General features: G+C 38.9%; 1 protein-coding gene across 2 annotated transcripts in view; it reads right to left on the bottom strand.

Moving 5' to 3' along the window:
• Positions 1-911: 911 nt before the first annotated feature.
• Positions 912-25828, bottom strand: part of SLC24A2 (solute carrier family 24 member 2) — a 102816-nt gene continuing 77899 nt past the window's right edge. For both annotated transcript variants that reach the window (XM_074166189.1, XM_074166188.1), the window contains 6 exons: positions 23985-24080; positions 22221-22309; positions 10427-10555; positions 3838-3927; positions 3233-3399; positions 912-1161 (listed from right to left, as the gene is read on the bottom strand). In XM_074166189.1, the coding sequence (XP_074022290.1) occupies positions 912-1161; positions 3233-3399; positions 3838-3927; positions 10427-10555; positions 22221-22309; positions 23985-24080 (821 nt within the window). The remainder of the gene's footprint in view (positions 1162-3232; positions 3400-3837; positions 3928-10426; positions 10556-22220; positions 22310-23984; positions 24081-25828) is intronic.

The raw sequence follows: 25828 nt of genomic DNA on the forward strand, positions 1-25828 counted from the left end.
TGTTATTAGTATTGCTGCATTAGAAAAAACGGTGTGTTCACATAGTAGTTGTATGATCTCTCCGCATGCTATGTTGCTATTAGAGAAGAAAGAGTATCCCCATTCTGGTCTTTGCATGTAAATGCAATGAAAATCTGCACCAGTCACACAAAATGGCCAGGCAGCATGGCCCCTTCAGCACCAGAGCCAGAGTTTCTGGAATCTGAAGAGTTTTGCAAGATGTAATAAACCACCATTAACATCCTGCTGATTGCCTTTACAGACCTGTGATGCAGAGGATCAAAACACTGACGAACCCCCTGGCTTTGCTGAAATGGCATCATAAAAATCCACTTATATGAAGAGATCTGCAAGCTCTTCCCTATCTGTGACTCATGTGCTCGGTGTATGCTTTCCACTCGGGACTTTCAGCAGATTATCAGAAAAATCCCATACCAGGGTGTGGGGGTGGTGGTGCCTCCACAAAGTTAATATTAGCATTCCCCTTAGAAGATGAGATCTGCAAGAACTGAGCACGCTGTGTGTCCGTGTATGCTACTACAGTGAGCGAGAAGTCTGCGGGTATGTACCATGGGCAGAGGAGAAGCAGTAGCTTTCGCTGTGTCCATGCGTGCGCATCTCCGGTACTGAGCGGCGACAAAGAAAACCTCAGCGCAGCTGGACTCAGCCCTTCCGGCGTGACTGCACTGCCCAGCAGCGGTCATTCTCCAGCTCCGAGATCCACCCTTTGTAACCTTTTTTTTCTTTCTTTCTCTCTTCTAAAATTGGGGGAGAGGAAATTCACAAATCCAAGCGTTATTCTCATAGAAGCTTTCCATTGCGTTTTTTTGCTGTTTGATTTTGATTATTTTTTTTTTTAAATAAATATATTTGTTTTGTTGGTTTTTTTTTTCAAGAAACAGCACTTTCCACTAGACGGAGACAGGACACTGGATCACTTTGTCCTCCAGGAGGACACTAACAATCAGGAACATAAAATAAAGTCCAAACATGAGAAAGCCCAGGATTTTATTCATCCTCCACTTGCAGAAAGCGATGGAGAGGATGACAAAGAGCAGCATGATGAAGAGGAGGACAATCGCACAGAACAGGCCATTGCTGCTGACCGTCACTGGGGCAAAGCTGTTAATCATAGCATACAGGAGCCACGGCAGAGGAAGGCTGTTAAGAAACAGAAAAATAAATTGGAAATGTTGCAGAGGTGCAGAAAGGAGCACTAGAAAAGGGCACTTCAAAATACAACCAGAGGCTTCCTGCATAAACTGAAGCAGGAAGACTTTCAGCTCTTCTAATATGTACATCAATCTCATTTGTCAGCTTCCTCGTGCTTCTTGGGGAAAACACATCTCCCCTCTCTTCCACTAGTTACACTGGTGAATTATATTTCCTTTGGCTGACAAATCACCTGGCATCCTGCTTGTGAGTCAGAAGACCCCTTTCATTTGTTCCTGGACTTCAGACCACCTGCAGAAGAATCTACTTCCACTGTCTTTCCAAGAGCCTGCATGACAGCAGGGTGGGTCACATAAAGACATGTCCTTGCCATGAAGAACCAGCACTATGCAAGGCACTGCCCCCAAAATTTGGCCCTTAAAAGTCTTGATCCACATTTACTGTATAAACCTGTGTTAAAATGCGAACTTCAACTGAACTCTAGCTTAATTTCTATTTCTGTATTTGCTGTCATTGCATTTCTCATCTCTGATGCCACAAAATGAGGCAGCATCCCTCTGGAAGATGTCAAGCTGAAATAAATATTTAAGCCACTGATTGGAGCTTAGCAGGCTTAGAAAGCATAAAGAGAGCTGTCAGAAGCTCACGACATTCAAACTTTGAATAAGCAGCTCATTACAGAATAATTTATTACAGCCTCAGTACTACCACACCAGCCTACAGCTCAACTGTGCCATTTCTGTTGTAAGTGTACCGGGTCTAGCAGACTGGTACAGAACAACAACATTTCCATTGGCAGGAAGACTAAAAATTTTAAGAAAAGTAAGAAAGCATTGCAAAAGAGAAAAGTTTTGTAATGCACCCTACATGCTCTAAGCTGAAGCACATGGTAGTGAATAATGTTTTTATATATTTTGCAGGTCTGCTGCTTATAGATGTTATTTCAAACACTTCATGCTTCTGGATCAATAGAAAAAAGTGCCCCATTTTTTCTGCCGTGTCCAAAGATACCACCAGTAGCTAAGAGACAGAGTAAAAAAGCCATTTACTATCCACTGTAACTTCAGGATCCGTTTTTTCACCTGTGCAGTTGCTGGTGTATTTTTAGCAGTGAAAACCATGATCTGTTCTATGACTAGGCTGTTTGGTACTACAACTATGACTAGACCTGTTCTTCTCCATGTGTGATAGCAAGAAGCAACCAAAGATATACAAACTGAGAGTACGGACATGATTCTCAGTACCTCTGTCCTGTGTTGAAGATGGGAAAGTGGGGATAAAGGCAGAGTTTGTTTGTATATTTCCTGCACATTTTTGAAACGATGAGACATAGATTACATTATTTCTGGACTTGATCTAGCTTGGTCTCAAAAGGTCAGAAAGGAATTTGAATTCCAACTGCAGGCCACACATCATTATCCTAGAGCTGCCATGAAGCAATAAAGTGTAAACAACACATTTCTGCACAATCTGATGTTGCTTCACATTGTCAGAGCTATACAAAGGGTTCTTTGTGTTAATAAAGAACTGGTTTGTAATTTGGGACTTGCCAGGTATATAAAAAATCACGTCAACAACAGCCTGAATGAGCTACATAAGACAATGACATTCTGTTTTTAATACAGCAAACATGCTTAATACTGCAGAGGCAATGAATTGTTTTTGATCATCATATTTACAGAGAAAGCTCTAGTATAAGCACAATGAGTGGTAACATACGCAAACAACAGCAATCTGACAAAAGCACAAAAAGCTTCAGAAATTCCTTTTTGGAACAATGCTCTTGCATATTTTTTAAGTGCAATTCACTTGCCTAGGCAGCTCTGCAAGATATCAAAGAGAGAATTAGGCAACAAATTTGTAAAAATTATGTCATGTAAATATCTATAACGTTCCAAGCACTTGAAAGAGTAACATCCATTGCCTATTTGTATCACTCTCCTTTTTAAGCACCCACGGCAGAAAATTGTTGTAGGCAACACCTTGGCAAAGCCACAGCAACATGCTAAGAACAAAAGGCTTGTTAGAACAGACACAATTTTCTTGCTCTAGGACGTACCCCACTGTGATGTCAAATATGTTGCTTCCAACAGAACTGGATACAGCCATGTCCCCCAGACCTTTGCGTGCTACGATAACACTGGTAATAAGGTCAGGAATGGATGTGCCAGCAGCTAGAATAGTCAGTCCCATGATTTCTTCACTAATACCAATGGTCTCTCCAACCTGAAAGGGTTTAAGGGAAAAAACAACCTGCAGTGAAGAAATGATCTCTGCTGTAAATCTGTTTAACCAGGAATACTACCCTGGAGCTCGCTGACTAGCTTGGAAAATACAGACAAGATTGGAGAATTACTTGTTCTCACAGATTTCCACAAGTTTCACGAGACAGATAAGGTTGTCAAATAGAACCAGTAGGTATTGACAAGAGGTTGCTGATGGCTCTGATGTTACCAGAATGACCAAGTCCTGTGGTCAGGACAACCGCAGCTCTCTGAACTGCTTTCTATTTGCTGAGTAGTGATTTACTTCCTTCATGGTTGCAGCTCCTAAAATAAAGCACTACTCAGCATGAGATAGATGATGGGCTCCGATGCTAAATGATCTCTCACAGTGCAAAATGCAATACAGGGCTTGTATTTTGTACCAGTATCACCTCCTTACCTGATGTGCCCACCAGACCATTAAGTAAGAAAAAAATGCAATCCAGCTGATAGAGCCAAAAAATGTGATAGGAAAAAATTTTCTTGACCTCTGAAAAAGAAACAAAGAGAAACAGTGAATGCCTATGTTGATGGCTGACATGCTGTACTCTTACCTGCTTTTCAAAATGAGAGTGGCCTCTCCTTTTTTTCAGATCGCCTCTTCTGACCAACTGCTCTGGTCATCAACAGATGCTCAAAATAAATGTCAAGAATGGTAAGAAACTGACTCCCTACCCTGGTATATACTTACCTATGCCTCATTCTTCCAACCGTTGTAAAATAACACCTCCTAACAACTTGTATGATGAATAGCAAGTTTTGGGTTGTCATTTGTATCATATACTGTTATGCTGCAGTTTGTGTAACTGTTCAGCTGAATGGTAGTTTGACTTCTAAATTTATTAATAGCTTCCTGCTTATTCAGAAGGAATGTTTTCAAATTGCTAAAACAGGTGTCCATACCTTTCATTCACACAATAACTTTATGCAACACTTTTCACAGTGTATAACAAAGGCTGCCATATGACAGAGGTAAAAAAATACATATCTAAAATTTATTACGGCATTTAGGACATTACTTTTCTTAGGAAATCAACCTGCTGACTCAATTAGAACAGAAGATACGTTAAGCACATATTTGCCATGCTTTGTTTTGTAGAGAATTTTGTTATAAAAACATGTAAAACATACTCCAGGGCCCTTCAATTAATAACACCAAAATAACTTCATTTTCATTTTCATTGTCTCCCTTACTAATGTCAAATTTTGAGTAGATAGTGTTCTTGCAGCCAATGAATGGGTTATATTAAGGTTAATGATTTATTTTGGTTTCTGTTCTCTGCAGTCTTTTGCATCATCCATATTTCCTATTGGCTAGTTAGATCTGTGTAACAAAACCAGTTCAAGTTAACTACTAAAGGAAAGAAACACGACTGCAGTACTGTACCAGCCAACCATGTCTAAATCAAATTAGCGTTTAAAATGAAATTTGTACTGTCAATGAATGCTACCAGTCTTGAATAAAACCACATTATGGGCATCAACCTTCTGAACACAGATCCTCATCCCAGAGGACTCCTGACTTGCCACTAGCAGAGTCCTACAAATTTTCATGAATAGCCATTAGAACTGGTGGTGGAAGTACGTTGTATTTGAATACCTGTTCCAGCTTTTGCTCAATCCTGCACTACCTTTTCTTGTTAAGTCCTCGCTAACTCCACTTCCACTCTTTCTCTGCAGGGGCCTCCAGAATTTTTGGGTAGCGCACCTTGCCTGTACCCCCTCCGCTGCAGAACGTGCTCCTGCTGCACCGGGAGACTCATTAGCCTGTGGGTCATTCCTAGGTGTTGTGGGAACAGACAGGACTGCAAGGCTTTCCCCAAATGAGACCTTTGGAGAGAAAATACTATTTCGATTTTGCCAATTCAGCTTGTTCAAACCACGATAAAGCCCTCTTTTTTTAGGGAGTTTACAGATCTGCACAGACAGCTTTTCTTGCATAACCGACACAAGAGGCATTTATATGGGACAGCCTCATGTTTAGGAACTGATCAGCATCTGTGGCTGTGGACTAAGAGGTGCTGAGTGAATTGGGCTGGCCATTAGAGCTGGTCATGAGGGAATGATGCTGTCTTTTGTCAGCTGAACCGCAGGCTGGTCTGCAGCTCATTGAAATTGTGCAGAGTCTTTCTGCTGATGTAAATGGAATGAGATCAGGTCATTGCTGATGGGAAAAAGGTAAAGTCAGCAATGGCAATTGTGCGCGTTCATCTACAGGATGGGACAACTAAAAGGTCCACATCTGCTCTAGCAGCAGGTCCAGCTGTAGTTCTGTGCTACAGAACACTTACTCACTCCCTGTGGGTACCCTGCATAATGTTAAATGCCCTCCTGAAAACTGAGCTTGTAGACATTGGCTGCCATGACCTATATAAATTCCACAACTGAATACACATAGGATCACACACTAGAGATGGTACAGATTAAACAATGCTCCCGAACCCCATCATATATAAATAAATAACTGAAATTCTGCTAGAGTCAGAAAATCATTCCAGTAGGTATTTTAAATGAATAGTCTTTAAATATAGGCATAAATAGTCCCAGTGGCACACAGAAACATCCTTTCCATATCAATTCCAATACTGTCACAAGCACTGTTTCTAGAACTGCCCAGGGTACTTTGGTTGATCTGCTTCTTAACTGCTTCTTAACTCTTTACCAAGCAAACAGAGTTACTTTTTCAAAACGGAGTTCTAAATTTTTATCAAATCAGAAAACCTGATAATGATGTTTAAACCTACTCAGATTGGGTTTTAATTTTAAAATCAAAACTTTACATGCACTGGGGGACAGAAGACCTTACTCTGAATAGAAGCACAATTTGAAAGGAACACAAAGATTACTGTTCAAGTAGTGATTTGACACCAGTGGGAGCAGAATTGAGTCCGGAATGGTTAAACAACAATTTCCGTTTTTAAAACTAAATAGCTAGCACTTCCTCTTCACCATTCTTAGTAGCCAGCTCTCTCAACTTTCAACATTTTTTGTCTTCCTTGTAAAAACTGGGATTTTCTGGCAACACATATGGTGAATGAGATGAGGAAGCTATAAGCTTGTTGCAGATGGTCACAAAATCTACACAGAGCACCCCATAGCAATGCAATTTGAATAATCACTATACGGCACTCAAGATATAAGCATAGATTGGCTTACGCAAAACTAAAACAGCAAGAGCTGTAGTGGCCGGTAACAGCTCTCTGTCAGTGCGATTATATATACCAAGTGGTTCTTGCAAAATAACGAGACGTTGCCTATCTGAGTCAGACACCCACAGAATTCGGATGGCTAAGAATTACGAGTCAGTAACTTCTCAGCATGTGTATTCCTAGCCTGTCTTAGCAAATCCTCTCCAAGGAAAATTAATTGATAAGCAGCAGTTCAAGACTAAGAATACTTTAATAGGCTTAACAGTTTAATTACCTATTTTAAAAGGGGGAAAAATTAACCTCAAAAGGGCAAAATTCAAAGCTTGTATGTATTACAGGTGATGAAATCAAGAACGGACTCCATAGATACTGCTATATAATTTGCATATAGATTAAATTTTTAAAAAGCAGTAATGACAGTGCTGATTCTTTTTCGGATGCTGCATTTTATTTCCAGAGTATAACAATAATCATGCTTATTTTGTAACTAATGACAGCATTCTTTTGAGATTTATCTCATTGCAACTCCCTAGCTCTTGGAAATACAGATAGCTGCCAATTCCAAGCATTTTCCTAGAAGAATTAGTCAGAGACAGCAGTACTTCACCTTTTCTGGTAACTGTTGTGATGGTTGCCTTGGAAAGACAGAGAACCCAGTTTATTACCAGTTGGTTCTGTTGTGGTCATGGTAACAGACAAATGAGAAAAGCCATGGCTCATTCAGTTCATATGCTGTTTTCTTTTAACAAAAGAGAAAGAATTTTATAGTTTCATTGTAGATTGGTTGTATTGGTGCTGTTCCTGTCTATCAGCAAGTTTAAGGACATTTTTCTCGGTACATTTCTATATTGATTTCATGTTAGTGTCTGAAAAAAAAAGGACTTTAAGTAGCAAGAATGATCCAAGTATGAAGGTTTTTATTCAAAGAGCCTGATCCTGAAATATATTGAGTGCTTAATAATTTGCAAAGTAACTGTCTTAATTTTAGCCAGTATTGACAGCAACACCTTTACTTTACCTTTAACCTGAATGAATCACATGTTTGTCTTGTACATAAATTTATCTGGATCACAAGCTTTGATTTTCCTTTGACAGTGCTTAAATCTGATTACTCAGAACCTGGTTCTGTAACTAGATCTGTGCAGGAACATCTTGTCCTTGTCCCCTTGGTAACAGTGCATCTCTGTATGGCAACAAGAGTTCATTTAAGTTGTACCTCTATGTTGGTAATGGGAATTTGCAGAGATACAATGAACTGCCCCATGGCTGGACTGGAGCCCCGATAGCCATTTTTCTGGCCTGTAACACAAATGGATGGACAGTGCAGTATGGCTATAATAAAAGAGATGGTGTTCAATATCTGCCACTGACCCACTGGGCCACCTTGGTCATGTCATTTTCCTTTCAATATTCCTCAATGCAGAAGGTGGACAGTTATGTTTGTGGCCTTTACAGAGCCACTGGGGAAATAAGCTATTAGTACAGGAAAAATGCCTGTTATTGTTCAAAACACTTGAACAAAAAGTCATGAACAAAATTCCCCAAGGGCACACCTACCTCTGGTGTACTGCCAGCAACATTGTCGATGTTATAGTAAGGATTTTAATATATATTGGCTTAATGTGAGCAGGTATTATTAAGGAACTAAACACACATTAAAACATGTCAGCTACTGAATCAGCTGAGAGTTAGTTGAGCTAAGGCATAACCTACTCTAAGTATATAAAAGTCTGCATATGTACACTGGTGCATAATTAAGGCAACAAGGATTTTGCTAACTTTATAATCAGAGACTTCGTATATGAAATAATTTTTCTAGAGCTTCTGGGTCTCATGGAGCTAAATATAGCTTGGCATAAAACAAGTAAATGCAGCCAAACTGTCTCAATTATGTGGAGATAAAATATACTTTAGAAAAGAGACTCTAGGAGGAGAGGAGAACTCATTTTTGAGAAGTGGACACCCACAGAGGATGTCAATGGCTCCATATGGTCTCACAAATCAGTATATAGCACACAAGCATTCACTTCATGTATCCACATGCTAATCTGAGCACCCTGATGCAGAATTTGGGTTTCTGACTAAAATTACCACACTTCCAAATCAAGCTCCTCACAATAGGCCTACCTACAAAATCTATTTAACTATTATTTTAGGTTTGTTTTAACTTTTTCCTCAGATTTCAAGAAAAGTTGTTTTCTGATGCACGTTCTGAGCTGTGACATTGTGGTTTTTTTGTTAGGAAGAGAATAGTGGGGACTGCACAGAGGCATAAGCGAGAATATTTTAGAAACAAATACACTAATTAAGCGTCCTTGAACAGTTAGACAGTTTATGCAACCATCTGCTTAATTCTTTGACAGCAATGTCCAAAGTCAGCAGCTTGTCATACTGATACAGACTGTAACCTCCTCTGTTATTACTACATGTATTTACAAACTACATTTCTTTTGCTTCTGCATAAAAAGCCACTCCTTTCAGTGAATGAAATTTTAAAACACCTGTTGACGTACCTGGCATATACAACTGTGCTTATCTTTTGCATTACAGCAGGATATTTCAGCTGTAGGATGTAAGCACATGAGTTCTGTTGTGAACAATGCCAGTGTTAATGATCGCATGCATCACACAGTTGCATGCAACCTCTTGAGATGCTTACTTTCCAAACCCAGTATTGTATCAGATGATCAAAATACAAAATGGTGCACAGACTTACTTCTTAGCAGTACTTGCTCATTTTGGGCCAAATTGTGAAAAAAATTACAGAGATAGTTTTGAGCAATAAAGGGAGGGCACAAATACAGAAATAAATAATCTTGAAATGCATGTAGTATGCTCTCTGTGTCACCAAACAAAAAGTGTTTACCATAGTTGTTTGAAAACTTAAAGAAAAGAAAGCTTAAAGATCGGAAGGGAAAACGTCAGTTTATATCCTTTGAGAAACCTTTATCTAAAAACAAATCAGAGGTCTTATTTTAGCTTGTTTCTTGCACTGAATTGCAGTTTTTCAGTGTGTGGGACGGGAAAGTTTTTCAGTGTGTGTGAGGACGAAAAAAGAATTCAGGGTGTTGATTTATAACCTTCTAAGTTGTGCATCCCTCTCTTGCAGTAGTTTTAAATCTATTTTTGATCCAGAAAGGAAAAGAGATTAAAGCACTACTAAGGGACTTTTGACTTTTTTTCTTTTACTTTCCATGAGCCTCCCTAGCCAGGTCTATTTGTATATGTGAATATAAAAGTGGTAAGACTTGATAACTTCTCACAATAAGCCATTTGTATTAATAATCAGTCTTACATGACTTCAAGCTGTATTTGGGATGAAACTAGCAATATTTCACACATGGAAGGACTTATGAATCTTGTTGGACTATGAAAATTAAAAGGTGACGAGTAGAAGGAAAAGGTCTAGTAGAACATGCATTTAAGAGAAACACTTCTTATTTTTGAACCACAGAGAAAACTTAGTCTGAAATCTTCCCAGTTGTACCCTTTAGGGCACTGCAGATGGACAGATGTCCTCAGTACTTGTGTGATGTTCAGTGGAGATCTAGAAATGTAGATGTGAAGGCCCCAAAGGAGTTTTAAGAGCTTCCACTTTGTGTCATAAAATACTAGTGAATATGAATGGCAATCTTTATAGAGCTATTAGCACCCATAAGTACCCATTTGAAGATTTTACAACTCATGTTGTGACCTCTTCTTCAAAGAAGAAACTATTAAAAAAAAAAAAAAAAAGTTAGCTCTGTTTTTGAAAAAATCCTCTGCAGTCCCTTTTTGGCATTTAGCTAGAGAACCACCCTGTTGTGCAGAACACACCGACTTACAACAACAGTTACTTACAGGTTTTCTGACATCTGGGAGGGAAGCCCACAGTGGAAAAACAATGGGTAATACAAGAAGGTAAGTGAGCTGCTTGCGTGGGGTGTCAGGCCAGGCCAGGCTGAGAGGCTGGTCCTCATCCTCTTCATTCTGTAAAAGAAGCCGCAGTGAGCAGAACACTGAAGTGGATGAACGAGATTAGGGATTCTTTAAAGAGGAGTCCTGAGGACTGTGCTGTGTTTCAGTGAGAACCCACAGGGTCTGAAAACATTGCATTAACACCACACCTACCTAACAACATTAGCTAGGATACAGCAAAGTGATTTTGGCCAGACTATGAGGTATCCCTGCAGCACAGGCTACCTGAGGACATCTGTTTGTAGCTATGCTGACAGTGATGCTGGTCCCTTGGGATGCACGGAGCAATGTTGTGCCTTTTCCCTGGACGAGAGCCTTGTGGCTCTGATATGTCTTCCCACAGGCTCTCCCTTGGGATGTGGGCTAGTCTGGTCAGGGATCAAAACTGGTCTGGGCTGCATCAAGCCTGGCCACATCGAGACAGAGATAGAGACAGAGATATGTGTGTGCACGTGTGGTGTGTGTACACAGACAAAAACATCTATATGCATATAAGGAGAAATATATGTATGTATAATATAGATGTATACATATATCTAACTTTTTAAGTTTTTGTGAGTAACTTTAAAAGTTACTATATATGTGTGTGTGTGTGTTTTCTTGTTCATAGGACTATAGGGTAATTCAGGCTGGCAGGAACCTGGGGAGCTCTGCTGCTCATCTCGGGGGGCCAGACTGGGCTGCTCAGGGCTGTGGCCAGTCAAGCTGTGAAACCACCAAGGATGGAGATGGCCCAACCTCCCTGGGCCCCATCTTCACTGCTGGGCTGTCCTCATAGGGAGAAGGACAGGAGGAAATGTCCTTATCTCCAGCCCGAGCCTCCCATGTTTAGACCAGCCACAACATAGCACTCTTCTGAACAAATTGGTGCTAAAACTAAAGGAAAGATGTTCCTCTCCTATTTATATAGGTGATTTTCACATCAATCTCTAGTCTCCTTTTATGTGTATTCTGTTCACCTGTTATCTCTATTACACAGTAGGTGTATAGAGACCTTCTCCCATGACAGAAAACCTTCTGGCTGCCATACACTTCTCTTTCCATAGGCTGCTTCTGCCAACAAAATGGAGCCCTCTCAGACTGCCACAGAAAGAAAGCAAAGCGAGCATGATTCAGCCTTTTTGGGTGTATATATTAAAATAACTTTTTAACTTCTAACATAGGCAGGCAATGTCTTCAGAATTGCACATGGATCTAACTTATACCACAGAATAAGGCAACAGAAAAAATGGCCTAAACTGCTCTTTCACTTAGATGTGTGTAATGCAAAACCCTGTTAAGCCTGTGAAAAGATTCCTAGAGAGCTCAGTGAAAGCTTCTGGAGGAAGAAGAAGTTGAAGAAGTCCAAAAAAGAGTGCCTGGTGAAAACTGTGCTTGTTTGAGAGCATGAGATGTACTTCTTCATGTAGTGTTCCTGTTTTCTTCTTTTGCAAAAAGATAGTAATTGAGAATTCAGTCCTCTCTGCAGTATGCAAGTTCCTTTTCCCATAGATTTATAATACAGGTTTCTTGTCATTTAGTGTGCTGTCTTAAAATTGCTTACATAAACTTCATGACAACGCTGTAAGAAGCAGTCTTTTCAATGACCACAGCAATTATTTTTTTCTAAGCAAAAGAGTTATTGATGAAATGTCACCATATGTTGGTATTGTTCATGACATTTTCTACTTACTGCTAATTTTGATTGAAGAACCGGTCTTAATTATTCCAGTATCATGAACTCCTCAATTGTTCAACTACTCAGCCACCTGAACTGATCAGTACCTACAGAAGCAAGCCCAACTCTTAGCTCAGGCTCTTCCATCATGACTGTATCACCTGACACTGATGGACTGGAAGCAACTCTCTGTCTACCTCTTGACAACATTAACAGGCTGCAGCTACTTTGAAAGTTATGTGCTGATCTCAGCAGAAGACGATATTTTGTTAACTCCTACACTTTGTAAAACTCCCAAGTTGCACGATTGTAAGATGACAGTAAAGTCAACAGGTCCATAATAGGTACAATCATTAAAAGATTTAAAAAATGTACATAGGCACAATTTGTCACACTCCTGACAGTACTTATGAGGCTCCTGAGCTAGCTTTTGCCTTTCGCTTTCAGCTCTTTACCAAAGTGGGCAGATGATCAGTACTTCACTGCTGCAATCTATTGAAGCCTGACTTCTGGAGGACTGGGCTGGTGCAGGAGTTTGTGGGGCTACTTCCTAAAAACCAAATCCATTCCTTTTCCATTTTGGTAGATGCTGTTGGCATGGGAAAATCAATCTGAAATGGACACTCAGCTTTGAAATTTGACGAATGAGGTAAAATTTGAGCACAAAAGGACCAATTGAAGGGTTGCCTAGGTAACTCTTTCTGAGTGGCCTGTGTATAATTCAAGCAGCGGACTCAGCTGGAATAAAGCTCCGTAAATGAATGCTTCATAAACAGCCCTGAGTGACAAAGTACTTCCTGAATTGCCATCTTTAGAGATTAGCCATGATTAAAAATTGTATTTAATCACAACAAAAGCCTTACATTAGTCTGAGTTTACACATGAGTCTGCAAAATGTACAGAAATTATTACCTAAGTTGTTTCATGCAGTGCTGTACCAGTACACACTGTACTTCAACACTGGACCTCATTCTGGTCTTCTGCCTGTGCTAAACAGCATTGGGCTAGTGTGGGCACACAGGCAACAGGAGTGGTTGTAGCGAAGGACCACAAAGAATTACCGATTGAGATTGCCACATGTCTCCTGAGAAACCTTGATCCATGTATTTGAGATCTTTTCACCTTCAGGTTGTATTGCCTCATCCCTCTCCCCAAGACAACTATCCCCAAAATCTAAGACCAAACTCGAGCTCACAGTGCTGTAGGGCAAACCCCGTTTTCCCGCTAGTTAACTCCAGGATGCATTACAGATGCTGCAGGCTGGATCTCCATTTCCTGTTTCGTAAATCAGAATCAGATTTTCAAATGCTGACCTTCCAAAAATCAGTGGAAGCAACAAAGTTCAATGTATCTGTAAATCTAGCTTCCATGAGTTTCAAAGCAATACTGAACTATCCACTGAGGTTGAAGACATGAAATGGAAATAATTTTGGCAGCTATAAAACCACGCAAATGTGAGAGCCATGTTCTGGACTCAGCAGCAGTGATATAAAATGACTCAGCACATATTTATGGCAGAGGTTGCGTGCACTGTCTGTGGCTCCAGCCTATACGTACTGAATATGCATTCTCACAGTTCGTAGAAACTAATGCCAAAACCATAGGTTTTATTTATTTTAGTATGATGAAAACTCAGCACTTGCAATGTTCAGTATGATTCTCTTCTACAATGCTAAGAAGAAAAACATCATGATAACATGACATACAAACTGGAATTCAGTTGCCTAAACACAGATATAGTGCTGCCATTTTAGATACCTTCTGGTATCGCACTTGACCTCCACATGCTCCATCAGAAGTGGAAAATATTCTGCTTGTTTGTGACATAACTGCTAACACTACGCAAATATCTCCAATTGTCTAGGCCAGCTCAGGTGGCACTACCTACCCATCTATATGCAAATGAGTCCTACCAATACTGAGCCCTGGGGACACCAGTTGTGACCAGACGCCAGCTGGATTTAACTCCATTCACCACAACTGGCCACCCAGACAGTTTTTTACCTAGCAACTTGTAAATCCCAAGCTATGAGCAGCCAGTTTCTCCAGGAGAATGCTGTAGGAAACGGTGCCAAAAGCTTTACTAAAGCTTAGGTAGACAAAATCCACAGCCTCTTCCTCATCCACTAAGTTGATCCTGCCACCTTTTTGTGGGCAGAAGTCCTAATTCCTATGTGACTGCTGTCCGGTGCTTTGGTGGTTTCTAATGCACTGACAGCCCTTATGTCTTTGCTGCTGTGTGGATCTCCATCCCCTCTCTCCACTGACATGGCTCGGGTGCTACATGCATTCGTGCAGGGACATTTCCAATGTGCTCTAGTGTACTCAGGACATCGTGGAGCAGACCGGAGGACCCCCATTAGCACATTGTCTGTCAAACACTGGTGTGCCACCCCCAGGCTTATCTCTAGTGAGCCTGGTTTTATCCCTTTCTAGTTTAAAGCTCTTTCAATGAGTGCTGCTAACCCCTGTACAAAGATCCTTCTCCCCTTTTGAGACAGGTGCACTGCATCTGTTGCCAGCAGGCCTGGTGTCACATAGACCAACTGATGATCAAAAAATCCAAAATTCTGCTAGTCACACCAGACTTGGAGCAAGGTATTGACCTGCTGGATCTTCCTGTTTCTTCCCACATCATTCCCTGCAACTAGAAGGATAGAGGAGAACACTACTTGTGCTCCTGATCCCTTAACCAGTCATTAAAGGTTTAAACATAAGCTGTGTTAGATCTTCATATATAATAGTCATTAATGTGTCTCTATGAAATTCTCATCAATTGTCACAATTCTTTCCACTCTTTAGTTAGCGTAGCCTCATCTTTTCTTGCTTGTGCTTGGGATTTTTTGTTACATATACATTTGCAGTGCTGAATATCATATGTATACTCATACCTAGATGGTATGGATGTGGCATCCTAGTGCATATATTCAGTAATGATAATGGGAAAATGATCCCTTTGCATATTCTACCAGGGTTAATGACGTACATCTTTAAACTACAAAAAATATAGTTATGATTGTCTATTTTCAACAAATGAGGTTAGAAGTGCTGTTTTGCTTTGTGTTCTCTTTTACACATCTGTAAGAAATATTCTTTTCTTTTGAAACAATCTATGTATATTCATAACTCCATTCTTTCTACTTAAATTCTTCTATGTAACTCATTACAAACAATGAAAAAGGTGCCAAAAATCTGGACATTCTGTCTTTCCCAAGTTCTTCTTCCAAGAATATCTATCTGATATTGCCTGTAATCCCACAGAAGAAATCTCTTACTGGTTTTCTCAGGACTGGTTTGACAACTTGTCCCAACCTCCCAGGAAAATTTTTCCAATCAGAGGAAATGATGGTGTGTTTCATATTATATAAACAATACAAACATATGGTGACATTTTATCAATAACTACTTTGTTTATAAACAACAGCTTATAGCAAACTCCATCTGCCAAAGTCACAATGTAGTCACTGCTTCTAGCAAACATCAGAAAATCATTGTCTCTATGGATGCTTATGCTCATATTATCTTAGGGAAAACAGTTGCTTTTCTGGCACATTAAACTGCATTTTTATACTTTTTTCCTGACAGTAGGAAAAAATGGAAAACAAGTACAATGAACCACCTCAAACTTGTCTGAAATACTGAATCTGCTACTATTTACCAACTAGTCTGCATTGTATAACAGCTATAGCATATGATTTATAAATATTACTTTCTGAGGATTATTCTGTTAGACCAACAAAGCTGAAGAGCTGAGCTATACATTCTCATGTTTGTACATTTCTTGAGCATTTTGACTTCTGATATCATTAATCAATACAGCACTAGCATTAGGACTCCAGAAGAAAGGAAACTGCAAACAGCAACTATTTGCAGTTCAATTTGCTTATGCTAAAGTATAGATATTGTACCACCTATAAAAAGGCAATTGCTTTCTTTGCCTGATAGTGCTGCAAAAGACTGCTGAGCCTTTTTTTCCCTTAGAAGTGAAGAGCTTTGTACAACCCAACTTCTCACAATGAGTACATCAGGAAAAAATTATGATGTCTCAAAACGTTACCTGTCTCAGAGGTAAGTACTGATTTTCAGAATTGAGATTGATTTTTTTTCTTTAGAATAGAAAATCTCACATTAATTTATTTCACTAGAAAGGCAGAGAACAAAGGCAATTGAAGCCCTACTGTGAACATCCTCAAGTCTCTGCTTTCTGTTTCTTGTCGGTAACTTGAATTGCTCATTTATCTTCTCCTACCTCCCATTTGGAAAAAAAAATACGTGAAAGGAGGTGAGATAGCAAGCTAGTCCAACAGTATGCAATTTCTATGGGGTAACTAAGACAGAAAACAACATCTTTCCTCATGAATTCTTGAGTAAAATTCAAGGAAGGAGTAGAATTAAATCCCTGAGGTTTCCAAATGCATTCTGCATATATGAATATGCTTCTTAGGGCAGCTAATTTGTATTAATCCTCTCTGCACTGTGAACTCACTGAAAAGAGTTACTTTTTGAGTGGAGCCTATGGGAAGGAGCAAGGCTCAAGTTCTTGCTCCAGATTCTGCTATTGTGCTTGTGACCTCTTGGGCTCTTGCAAATGTTCCTGAAAGCACAGCTCCCAGAGCTTCTATGCAGTTTTTTATGCCTATGTTACTGCCAGCACCCTTCGGGGAATTTGAAAAGAAATACTAAGAATGTAATAGTCAAAACTGCAGTCAGCCCACCAGGACAAGTAACAGCTATGGTGTGATGGAGATTTATCTGAAGAGTAAGCCTTTGTCCTCACACCGTTTTTCACTGTCCTAGTTTTCAAGTAAGTCAAACTGGTATATGGCAGAAAAAAAATGTGAAATAGGCAACTGGCAACCATGAGAAAATGAAGATCAATCCTTTTTGATGGCAGAGCCATTTTCACTATGTTACAAAGAACCATACCAGCAAACAAGATTTTAAACTGAATGTGGCAACTGAAAAAAACATTTGGGCTTTGGAAAATGTATTTTTAATGATCAATCAAGCAAATACCAGGGATGCTGGGATATATCATCACCTTACAACAAAGGCTGCTCTAATCTCCTCTACTCTCTACGAAATCAAAATGTTTAATATCGCCCAGAATCAGAGCCTGAGACAGAGAAAGCAATGGTACTCAGATTCACATCATGCTGGTTTGATGCAAACAGAGTGAGTACTCCAGGGCAGGGGAGATCTGTCCCCACCAGGGGCTCTGTCCTGAAACACAGCGCATCGTGCTGCTGCTTCTTTTGTGGGCAAAACATGCTTTACCACGTTGCTGCTCAAATAAATGGACTAGAGCCAATGAAAACATTAAAGCATTTGTGGCATTTTCCTATGACACACAAGTTGCCTCACATTTTCATGGAAAAGTTATCTCTGACATGGTTGGTATGTAAACATTTTCCAGTGGGGTTTCCATGGAAACAGGTAAAAGTGTGCGCATGTGTGTGTGTGCGTGCGTGCATGTGCGTGTGTGTGCGCATGTGTGTAGGTGGGAGGAAAAGGTGTTATCTTCAGATTGGAAGCTATTTTTAGGAAAGCCACAGGTTAAAACGACTATGACTGAACACACTTAATCAAATGCTTGTTAAGAAGATGGCAGGAGGGGGGGAGGAGGGAGGAGGAGGAAGGGAGACAATTGGACTTCTCAGAAGGATCATTTCTCTGAAGGGCACCCTAGAAAACATTTAATGAGATAGTCAGTGTCCTTTTCTTTCATTTTCTCATACACGCTAGGTGCCACTCTACAAAGTTTTATATAATAGTCTTTCTTCTCCTTTGTGGCAACCTGCTAAAGGTCAAGAGACAGAATGCCGTTAAGTAGAACAAAATCCCCGAGGAAGATGCAATATCCAGCAGGAGGCAAGGCAATTTCTGTCTGCAAATGAAACAGGAATGTCTTACAGACCGTATGGGTAGGAGGAGGTACTGTTCCCTGCTATGCTGGTTAGGGGCTGTGAAGGAGATCACAGCTGTCTGTCCTCAGCTGAGGAGCCCCATTTTATCAAACTGTAGGAGATCTGCTGTTTACAGTGGAGTGGGATTATATGAGTCTTACTGTCTGGGCCACCAAGAGGACAGCTAAGGTTCCCTGGAGGAGAGCAGAGTTAAGGGCCTGGAAAAAAGGGAAAAGCAAGAAAGTAGAGTTTGGAAGAGACAAATGAAGAAACTAAAAGAAAAAAAAAAGATCAGGAAATAAAGGAAAAAAAGTTAAATTCACCTAGTTCATGAAACCTTATGAAAGTCACTAACTGACAGTGTCCTTGACTTTGTCTTGTGTAGTGTTTCAGCTTTGTGCAATTGAAAAAAAAAAGGAAAAAAATAAGAGTACAGAAAAAATATAAAGATGACAAAAAAACCCCTCAACCCTAAAGAAACCAGGAGAGGTTTAAGGAAAACTAAACCATGGCACTGGAAGTACTATGCTTTTTTAAAAAGAAGTTGAATTTACCAATATATGAAATTCTGACACTACAGGACTTTCTGTTGCAACAAAGTAAGGAAAAAGACCTCAAAAATTCAAGCCACCAGATTGAATTTTACTCATGTAACAGAAGCAAACAATGTTCTCACTGTAAAACGGAGAATACTTGTTCACAAAAAGATGAAAATTCAAGAGCATTTATAGGTCAAGACTGAGCTATAATGAGTTTGTTCTTGTTGCTCAGCTTTAATGAGCGAGTTTCTGAAAAAGAAGTAGAACCTATTGATGAGGACTGGCTGGCATACCCTGTGCCTTCACCATCACTTCCCTGAACAGAGCTGCTCTTAGAACTGATACCATTGTCTTTGAAGATACACTATTTCCTAGGGGTACATAGTGTCTGCATAAAGTTTGGAAAAGCAAGAAAGCAAGCTTGGCAGGGCAATGACCAATATCCCTTCCTCAAATTCTGATCTTCTTCAAACAAAAAGGTCACGTGAATGCTGTGTGTTATTCTGTCATTGCCTACACTTCTGTAAGTCAAGAGTAATCCTGTTGGTGTCCATGAAGTTCAATATACAAAGCAGAAGGAAACTGAATAACCCAGTGTTAACTTCAGAGTGATGCCACGACTTGGGAAGGTGTATCAGGATGCTGTGCACAAAAACCTAGGCAATACATAGAGGAAGGATCCCCGTACAGTACAGAGTAGGCAGAGAACCTCAAAGTGAAGTACGGTCATAAGTCTCACAGAGACCTATTTATTTGTTACATGGATGAGTAGACTACTTTTATTACAACTTTTCAAAAATTCCAATATAAACTTTTAAATTACAAAATAGGTTCCAGGTTATCAATAACTGAAGCAGCCTGAGATAGCAGCAACTGTCAGGTTATCACTGGAAGAAGACAAAATTAGAAAGGTCCCTGGGGAGGAAGCCAGCATGGGCCATTTCAAAATGTTATTAGGGGATTGCTGTTTTTTATTGTGACGGCTGACACCCCAAATCCTTCCTTTCAGATTGATGGAGCTAAACCTGCAGAATCACTCCTCCATCAGTTACAAACCTCCCTGCTTGCTCCATCTTGTCATTTGGATAGGGATAAATAATGTATCCCACCTCTGATACAGCACAATAGTTTTTCAGAATGTCCTAGTACTTGCTGAAATTAACATAAAAGTTCCAAACCCTGCCTCACTGAAAGTTTAAAATGTCTAAAGGGAGATGAGAGGAAAACATTGCTGAGTAATGTACTCTTGAAATAATTTTCCCTTCTTACCCTGCAGTTGCTTGAAATTGAAACCATTGTCTTGAATGATGAGGCTGCTTGACCTTGCAGATTTCTGAACAAGCTTAGAAACTGCTTCATTACAATGCAAAATGATAGCATATGGACATTGCTGTAAGATGTGATTGCTTAAGATTGCTTTTCCTTCATTGTTTTCACTGAAAAATCTCAGTGGAAAAAATCTTACAAAGCAAGACCAATTTCCTTCTTAAGCTACTGAACTCTATTAGAGTCTATTAGAGTTTTCATATATCCCACAGACTGATTTATGTACACCCTAACAGGTTACACCAGGCTACATCATCCCTTATTGACCTTTGAGAACACAAGTCTAAAAGCTGCTCTTCTTTTGATTTTGTTATTTTTTTTTTGCTGAAGTTAAAAAATAGTCTAAAGATATTTCACTGCAGCAGTGAGGTCGGACTCTCAGAACAGGATCCAAATGGATCTGAAAATTGATCTCTCCTTACCTTAAAATGTTGCGTGTTGAAGTCCAGTGCTGAGACTTTTTTATTACATTGATTTTACTCATCTCATTTACCTAAGAATAAAGCTTTGTTGGGCTGACAAGGATGTTTAAGTGGCATGTCAGTCTGAACAACTGAGATTAACAGAAAAGGTAATTTCATGTTCCACTACGCTCTCCTTTCCACAAGAGACTCATTATCATTACTGATCATTCAGGATATCAAAAACTGCCCATCTCTTATAGATCCTTGAATCTGATTCTCAATTCCTACCCCCAGAGACCAAAATCATCTGGAAAAAGTGAAGAATTAAAGCTATCTGCCAGTATTTGGTGCACTAGCACACCAGCTTGCCAGCATCACCTTGTCATTTCTCCACCTCCAGCTATTTAAAGCAAACAGAATCTTTTCCCAAAGATTCAGCCTACTACACATTGCAGTGTTTTTTCCCAGCCTTGCAGAAAAAATAGGATACCCTCTCCCTGTTATAAGTATGTTCCCGTATAAATTATGCTCCTTGTGAGTGATAATTGTGTTTAGGAAGCAGCCAACAGATGTAAAAACACTCTGTTACTTGTCCACGGTGTAGAACTTATCCTGTGGATTGCAGAACCTTTCAAGGAAAGAATTTCACCTATAGTGATAATGCCCAGGTCGTGAAAAAGGCAAGATGATCTCTAACTTGGACTAACAATTTTGTTAAATGATAAATAAGTGAAAGCAACTAAAATATCAAACCCTAAAACCGGAACCTTTCAAAGCAAAACATGTCCTTTGCCTTTTTTGGCATGATTTTGCTGTATGCAAATGCAACACAGTTCATTCCACTTTTAATAAGGGGAAGCTCATGTTATGGTATAGACCACTGCTCAGCCATCTCTTGCAGTATCTTTCCTGTGTCACTACAGCCCAAGGAGAAAGCTGAGAATTAAACCATAGAAATAAAACCATTACAAGAACTTTTGTGTCGAGGATTATTTTTAACAAGACTTTTTCTCTCTATGCAGGTTTCACTGTCTCAGTCTAAAATCCCAGTGCCCAAGTTTAGCAAAATCAATTCACTATCATTTTTCCACTTGTTTGTCTACTTGGGATGCAGGTGGTATTAATAAAATTTGAAAAAAAAATTAAAGGACATTAAAAAAAGGCTTGGCAGGGCCAAATTTTGAAGTCAGCTACTCTTGAGAATTACAACTCATTTAAAAAGAAGCTAGCTCAACTGTATAGCTATTTCAGTAGTCATTATGCAAGTTAGACACAGTTATGCAATTACTTATTATCTACAAAAGATATATGTTAAAAAAAATGTTGTGTTTAATTACTTCTTTTAATATTTGAACCATATGCAATCTAGTATACTATTCAGCTTAATTTGTTATTTGTCTCATGATAGCAGAAGGTGGGATGGAGAAGAAGTTTGTGTACAGCTCCTCTTTTATAACTACTTTTAACTATTCCATGAAGCACCACATGACAGGTTACCCTCTGAAGAGAACAGGTTTTGTGCAATGTGATGATAACCAGACAAGCAATTTCCATTAGCTATATTTAGGGCTGGGAACATCTTATCTGATAAGTAAAAATACATTCCTTAAAAGAATACATTCCAGATTACCATCTTACCTTACAATGAAGGGCAGCGGCACAGAGAACTTTTATACATGGCAGACCATGCATTGGGTTCAGTTGTAGATGAGGATTAAATATATTTTAGACAGCTCATTTTAACAACTTTTTGCTATTAAGATGTATACTTTCAGTGAAAAGCACAATCAAGCATGCAATGTATTTACCAATATAAAAATAAAAAATAATAAAAAAGACATTAACCTCTTCTTCAACGTTATGGGCAATTCCATTCTGCACTGGTCCTGAATCACTTGGTGGTGTTACTGCAACTTCGACTTTTGCACTTTTTTCTGTGGCATCCATAAATAAGAGTGGGAAAACAACAGAACAGAATATTATATATTAAGTAACAAATCTATAACTGAAACTGCTGCCATATATTCAGTCTGTATGTCATCAAATACTGAAGGTGAACCAACATCTATCTTTAAAAGAGAGAGACAAAAATTCTATCTTCCATTTGACTAATAAACATTTTGAATAAAATCCTTATGAGTGGTGAGCTTATATTTGAAGAAACCGTTCTATGGGTATTCACATCCCAGAAAAATTTACATTCTTTGCAATATTCAGTGCTCTTTGTTTATGCTAAACTCACTGAGCTTAATAGTTCAGGTAAAAAGTGACATATAGCATTCTCCCCAGACATTAAAGAATGCAACATATTGCATTTATGGGTGAGGGGATATACGCAACAACATATAACATTTAAAACACACTAACCCCTGCAATAAGTAAAGTTACTTTCAAGATATAATCATGCTCTTTCTCATGCAAAAATGTGGGAAAAGAGTAAATGGATGGTCTAATAACATCCAAAAGCAGAGGATGATCTTTAAAACAGAAACCTGTAGTCCTTGTGCTAAACTTTTACAGGAATTAAAGGGATAAAATTGGGTCTTTGGTTTCTGATGCCAAATTTATTCAAATGTATTCTTACTTTGACTATCTTGTAATTCTCTGAACAGTAATTATCTCTTTAAGTATGTACTAGATAAAAATGTCAATGGCCAAAAATCCCTTGGACAATATAAAGTTATGGACAATAGCAATATGAAATGTCTAACTTGAGTTCAACATGCCTTATGGTATGCTCCTGTGCACAGAAGTAAATACAGCTGTCTAGTTACATTACTGCTATCCTGAGATTCTTCTAAATTAAAAATCTGAGATCGCAGCCACAGCGGAGTGCCAGACTATCTGTAATTATTTCAGTGCATGTGTGTTGTCTCTTAACCCCACAGCCAGCATTATCGTTTATTAACAGTGTCCCATCCAACTGCTTGATTCTGGAAGCAAATAGTATCTAAACATAGCACAAGGTCAGTAAAAGTGTCAACTGAGAAAATGATTCAGCTTTTATCAGACACACTTGCGTCTGGTTTTCTAATGTAGAGAGCATGCTGAGGTAAAGTAGAGAAAACAGGACACAGTACAGATTTTCTTGTAGTATAGGAACTACAAATTCTCACCCTTAATGGAAAACCACAGTAAGCTAATTTTGCAGAATTAGCATAGATGGGCTTAAATGATGCTCAGCAAATAGTAGACAGACAAGTCAAATCTTAAATATGAAGGTTGTTCCTTTTTGTGACCAGGGTGATATCACATAAACACTTATTCTCCTAGAACAGCTCAATAAATTAATTTAATTTTCACATATAAAAAGTGAGAAAGTTTTGTCTCTCTGTTTCTGTCACTTCAACACATATCCAAAAACAGCATGGTTTTTTCCTTTTCAACCCTGCCGGGAGGCTTTCTAACTGCCTTAGCTGACTTTCTCTTCTTGCACTTAACTCCTGTCCGATTTGTAAGTTTCATACTCTTTTGTATAGGCAATCAGCATATTTTTACTAAGAAACCATGAAGTAGAAGGAGAAATTGATCCCTAAGGATTTTCAAGCAAAATAAAACAGTGAAAAAGGCCCTTAGTAGCAGGTGATAAATCTGTACTGCTGCACTCACCATGATTAGCAGCTCCATTCTGCCTTTCACTGTCTTCCACCTGGCACTTCTTTTTGGCGATCTTATGCAGAATTGAGGCCCTTTCCTTGAACCTTCCTAAAAGAAAGTATTGTCATTATTAAAATATAACCATTTAGAGAGGCAAAGTTTCTTTGCCATAGCTGTGGCTCCATAAATCACTGCTGATAATCCATTTCCATCCCTCCTCAAACAGCAAACGTGTTACTAAACACTATCTGATGTTCTCATATATACTTTTTTTTTTCTTTTTAGTGGAAATAAAAGTGTGGGGGTTTTTCTATTCTGAGAACCCAGCAACAAATTGAACAAGAAATTAAAAACAAAAGCTACTATTTTTCTTCAGAAGCAGCCAGCAAAGTTCCACATATATAAGTTCTGGTGTAGGATTTCAGCCTAAACAGAAGATGAATACAGATGAATAAAGTTATTACAAACAAACACAAACAGTTTCAGATTTCAGTTCGTAGTAGAGTAACACAGAATTTCAGATGAACCCATAAATTGCATCGTGGTGACTGCAGTCAACTATGTTATCTTGCACTCCGCTATGTGCCTGTGACTTCTACAGATACTTCAGAAGAGGAAGAAGAAATCTCCCGAATACATGATTTCCATACCAGTTTCTTAAAGGTAAATTTTCTTCTCAATCTGCCAGGTGTTTTTTGTCTCCTATGAAGTTAACCATGCAGCTTGTTACCTGGACGGTCTCCAGGACAACTCACTCCTGTCACTATTGATCACTGAGTTCAAATGATACATTCAAACTAGGCAATGTCAAAGATGGCAAATATTAAGTGAAATTAATTTAATCCTTCCTCTGCATTGGTTAATCTTTCTCTTTGGACAGCTTATGACAGTCTATGTTGTATAGAAAGATGATATATCTGCCTTTCTTTATTGTTATCTCATTGTTATCGCTCTTTAAGTATTTTTTTATCTCTTTTAAAAGAAAACTGGTGATTATAGTACAGTACTTCTAATTAAGAACACTATTACTACACAGGGCCCATGACTGTTTTAACTCTTCATCTTCATTAAAAAAAGAAAAAAATCCATTGGAAACTGTCGGTGTCCCTGCAGCAAAACCAGTGCAGGCTTAAGATCAAAAGATATTTCAATGGAATTACAAAAGGTATTTCAATGGAATCACATAATTGATTAACAGAGGCAAGTAACAGCAAGAAGTCATGAATGAATTCAGTTAGTTGGATAGTAGTCACTGTTTCCAACCTAAAATAAAAGAAACACAAGAATAAATCATTAGTCAAGAAAGAAATCCTCTCTTCCTTTCTCATAAATGGAAGCTTCAAACCCCTGTACCAACAGTTTTGTATGTATGTGAAGAAGCATATGCACAGTCCTCAACAACTAGCAGCTACCCTTTGCTGGGAAGTGAAGTTAATTTGTCGACAACAAATCACTTGGAAAGTAATAAAAATTCTGCAAAGATTTAATAAGCAGTACTGTCCTTTCAGCAGCCTCTATCTTTTCACAAACACATCATGCTTCAAAAAAATAATTAGCCATTCACAATATATTGCAAAGGTTATCTTTTTTGGTACATGGAACCTAGAGTAAAATTGCCTGCAGAAGAGTACCTAAGTGTAGAACAGAACCATAAATAGTAAGCCATCTCATCATTTCAGTGCACATCATTAGTGGCAGAGATTTTAGTATAGAAGGCGAAGAAGAAACAAAGAGTTAAAGAAAGAAAGAGAGACAGAAAGGGAATTGCTTGGGATACCAGATAAAAGAAAGAAAAAAACATAGGAAAAAGTGTGAATCATATTTCCAAATATTTTAAGCTGAAATGCTAAGAGTCA

This window comes from Numenius arquata, chromosome Z (genome assembly GCF_964106895.1).
Source record: "Numenius arquata chromosome Z, bNumArq3.hap1.1, whole genome shotgun sequence".
In the NCBI taxonomy this organism is placed as follows: domain Eukaryota; kingdom Metazoa; phylum Chordata; class Aves; order Charadriiformes; family Scolopacidae; genus Numenius; species Numenius arquata.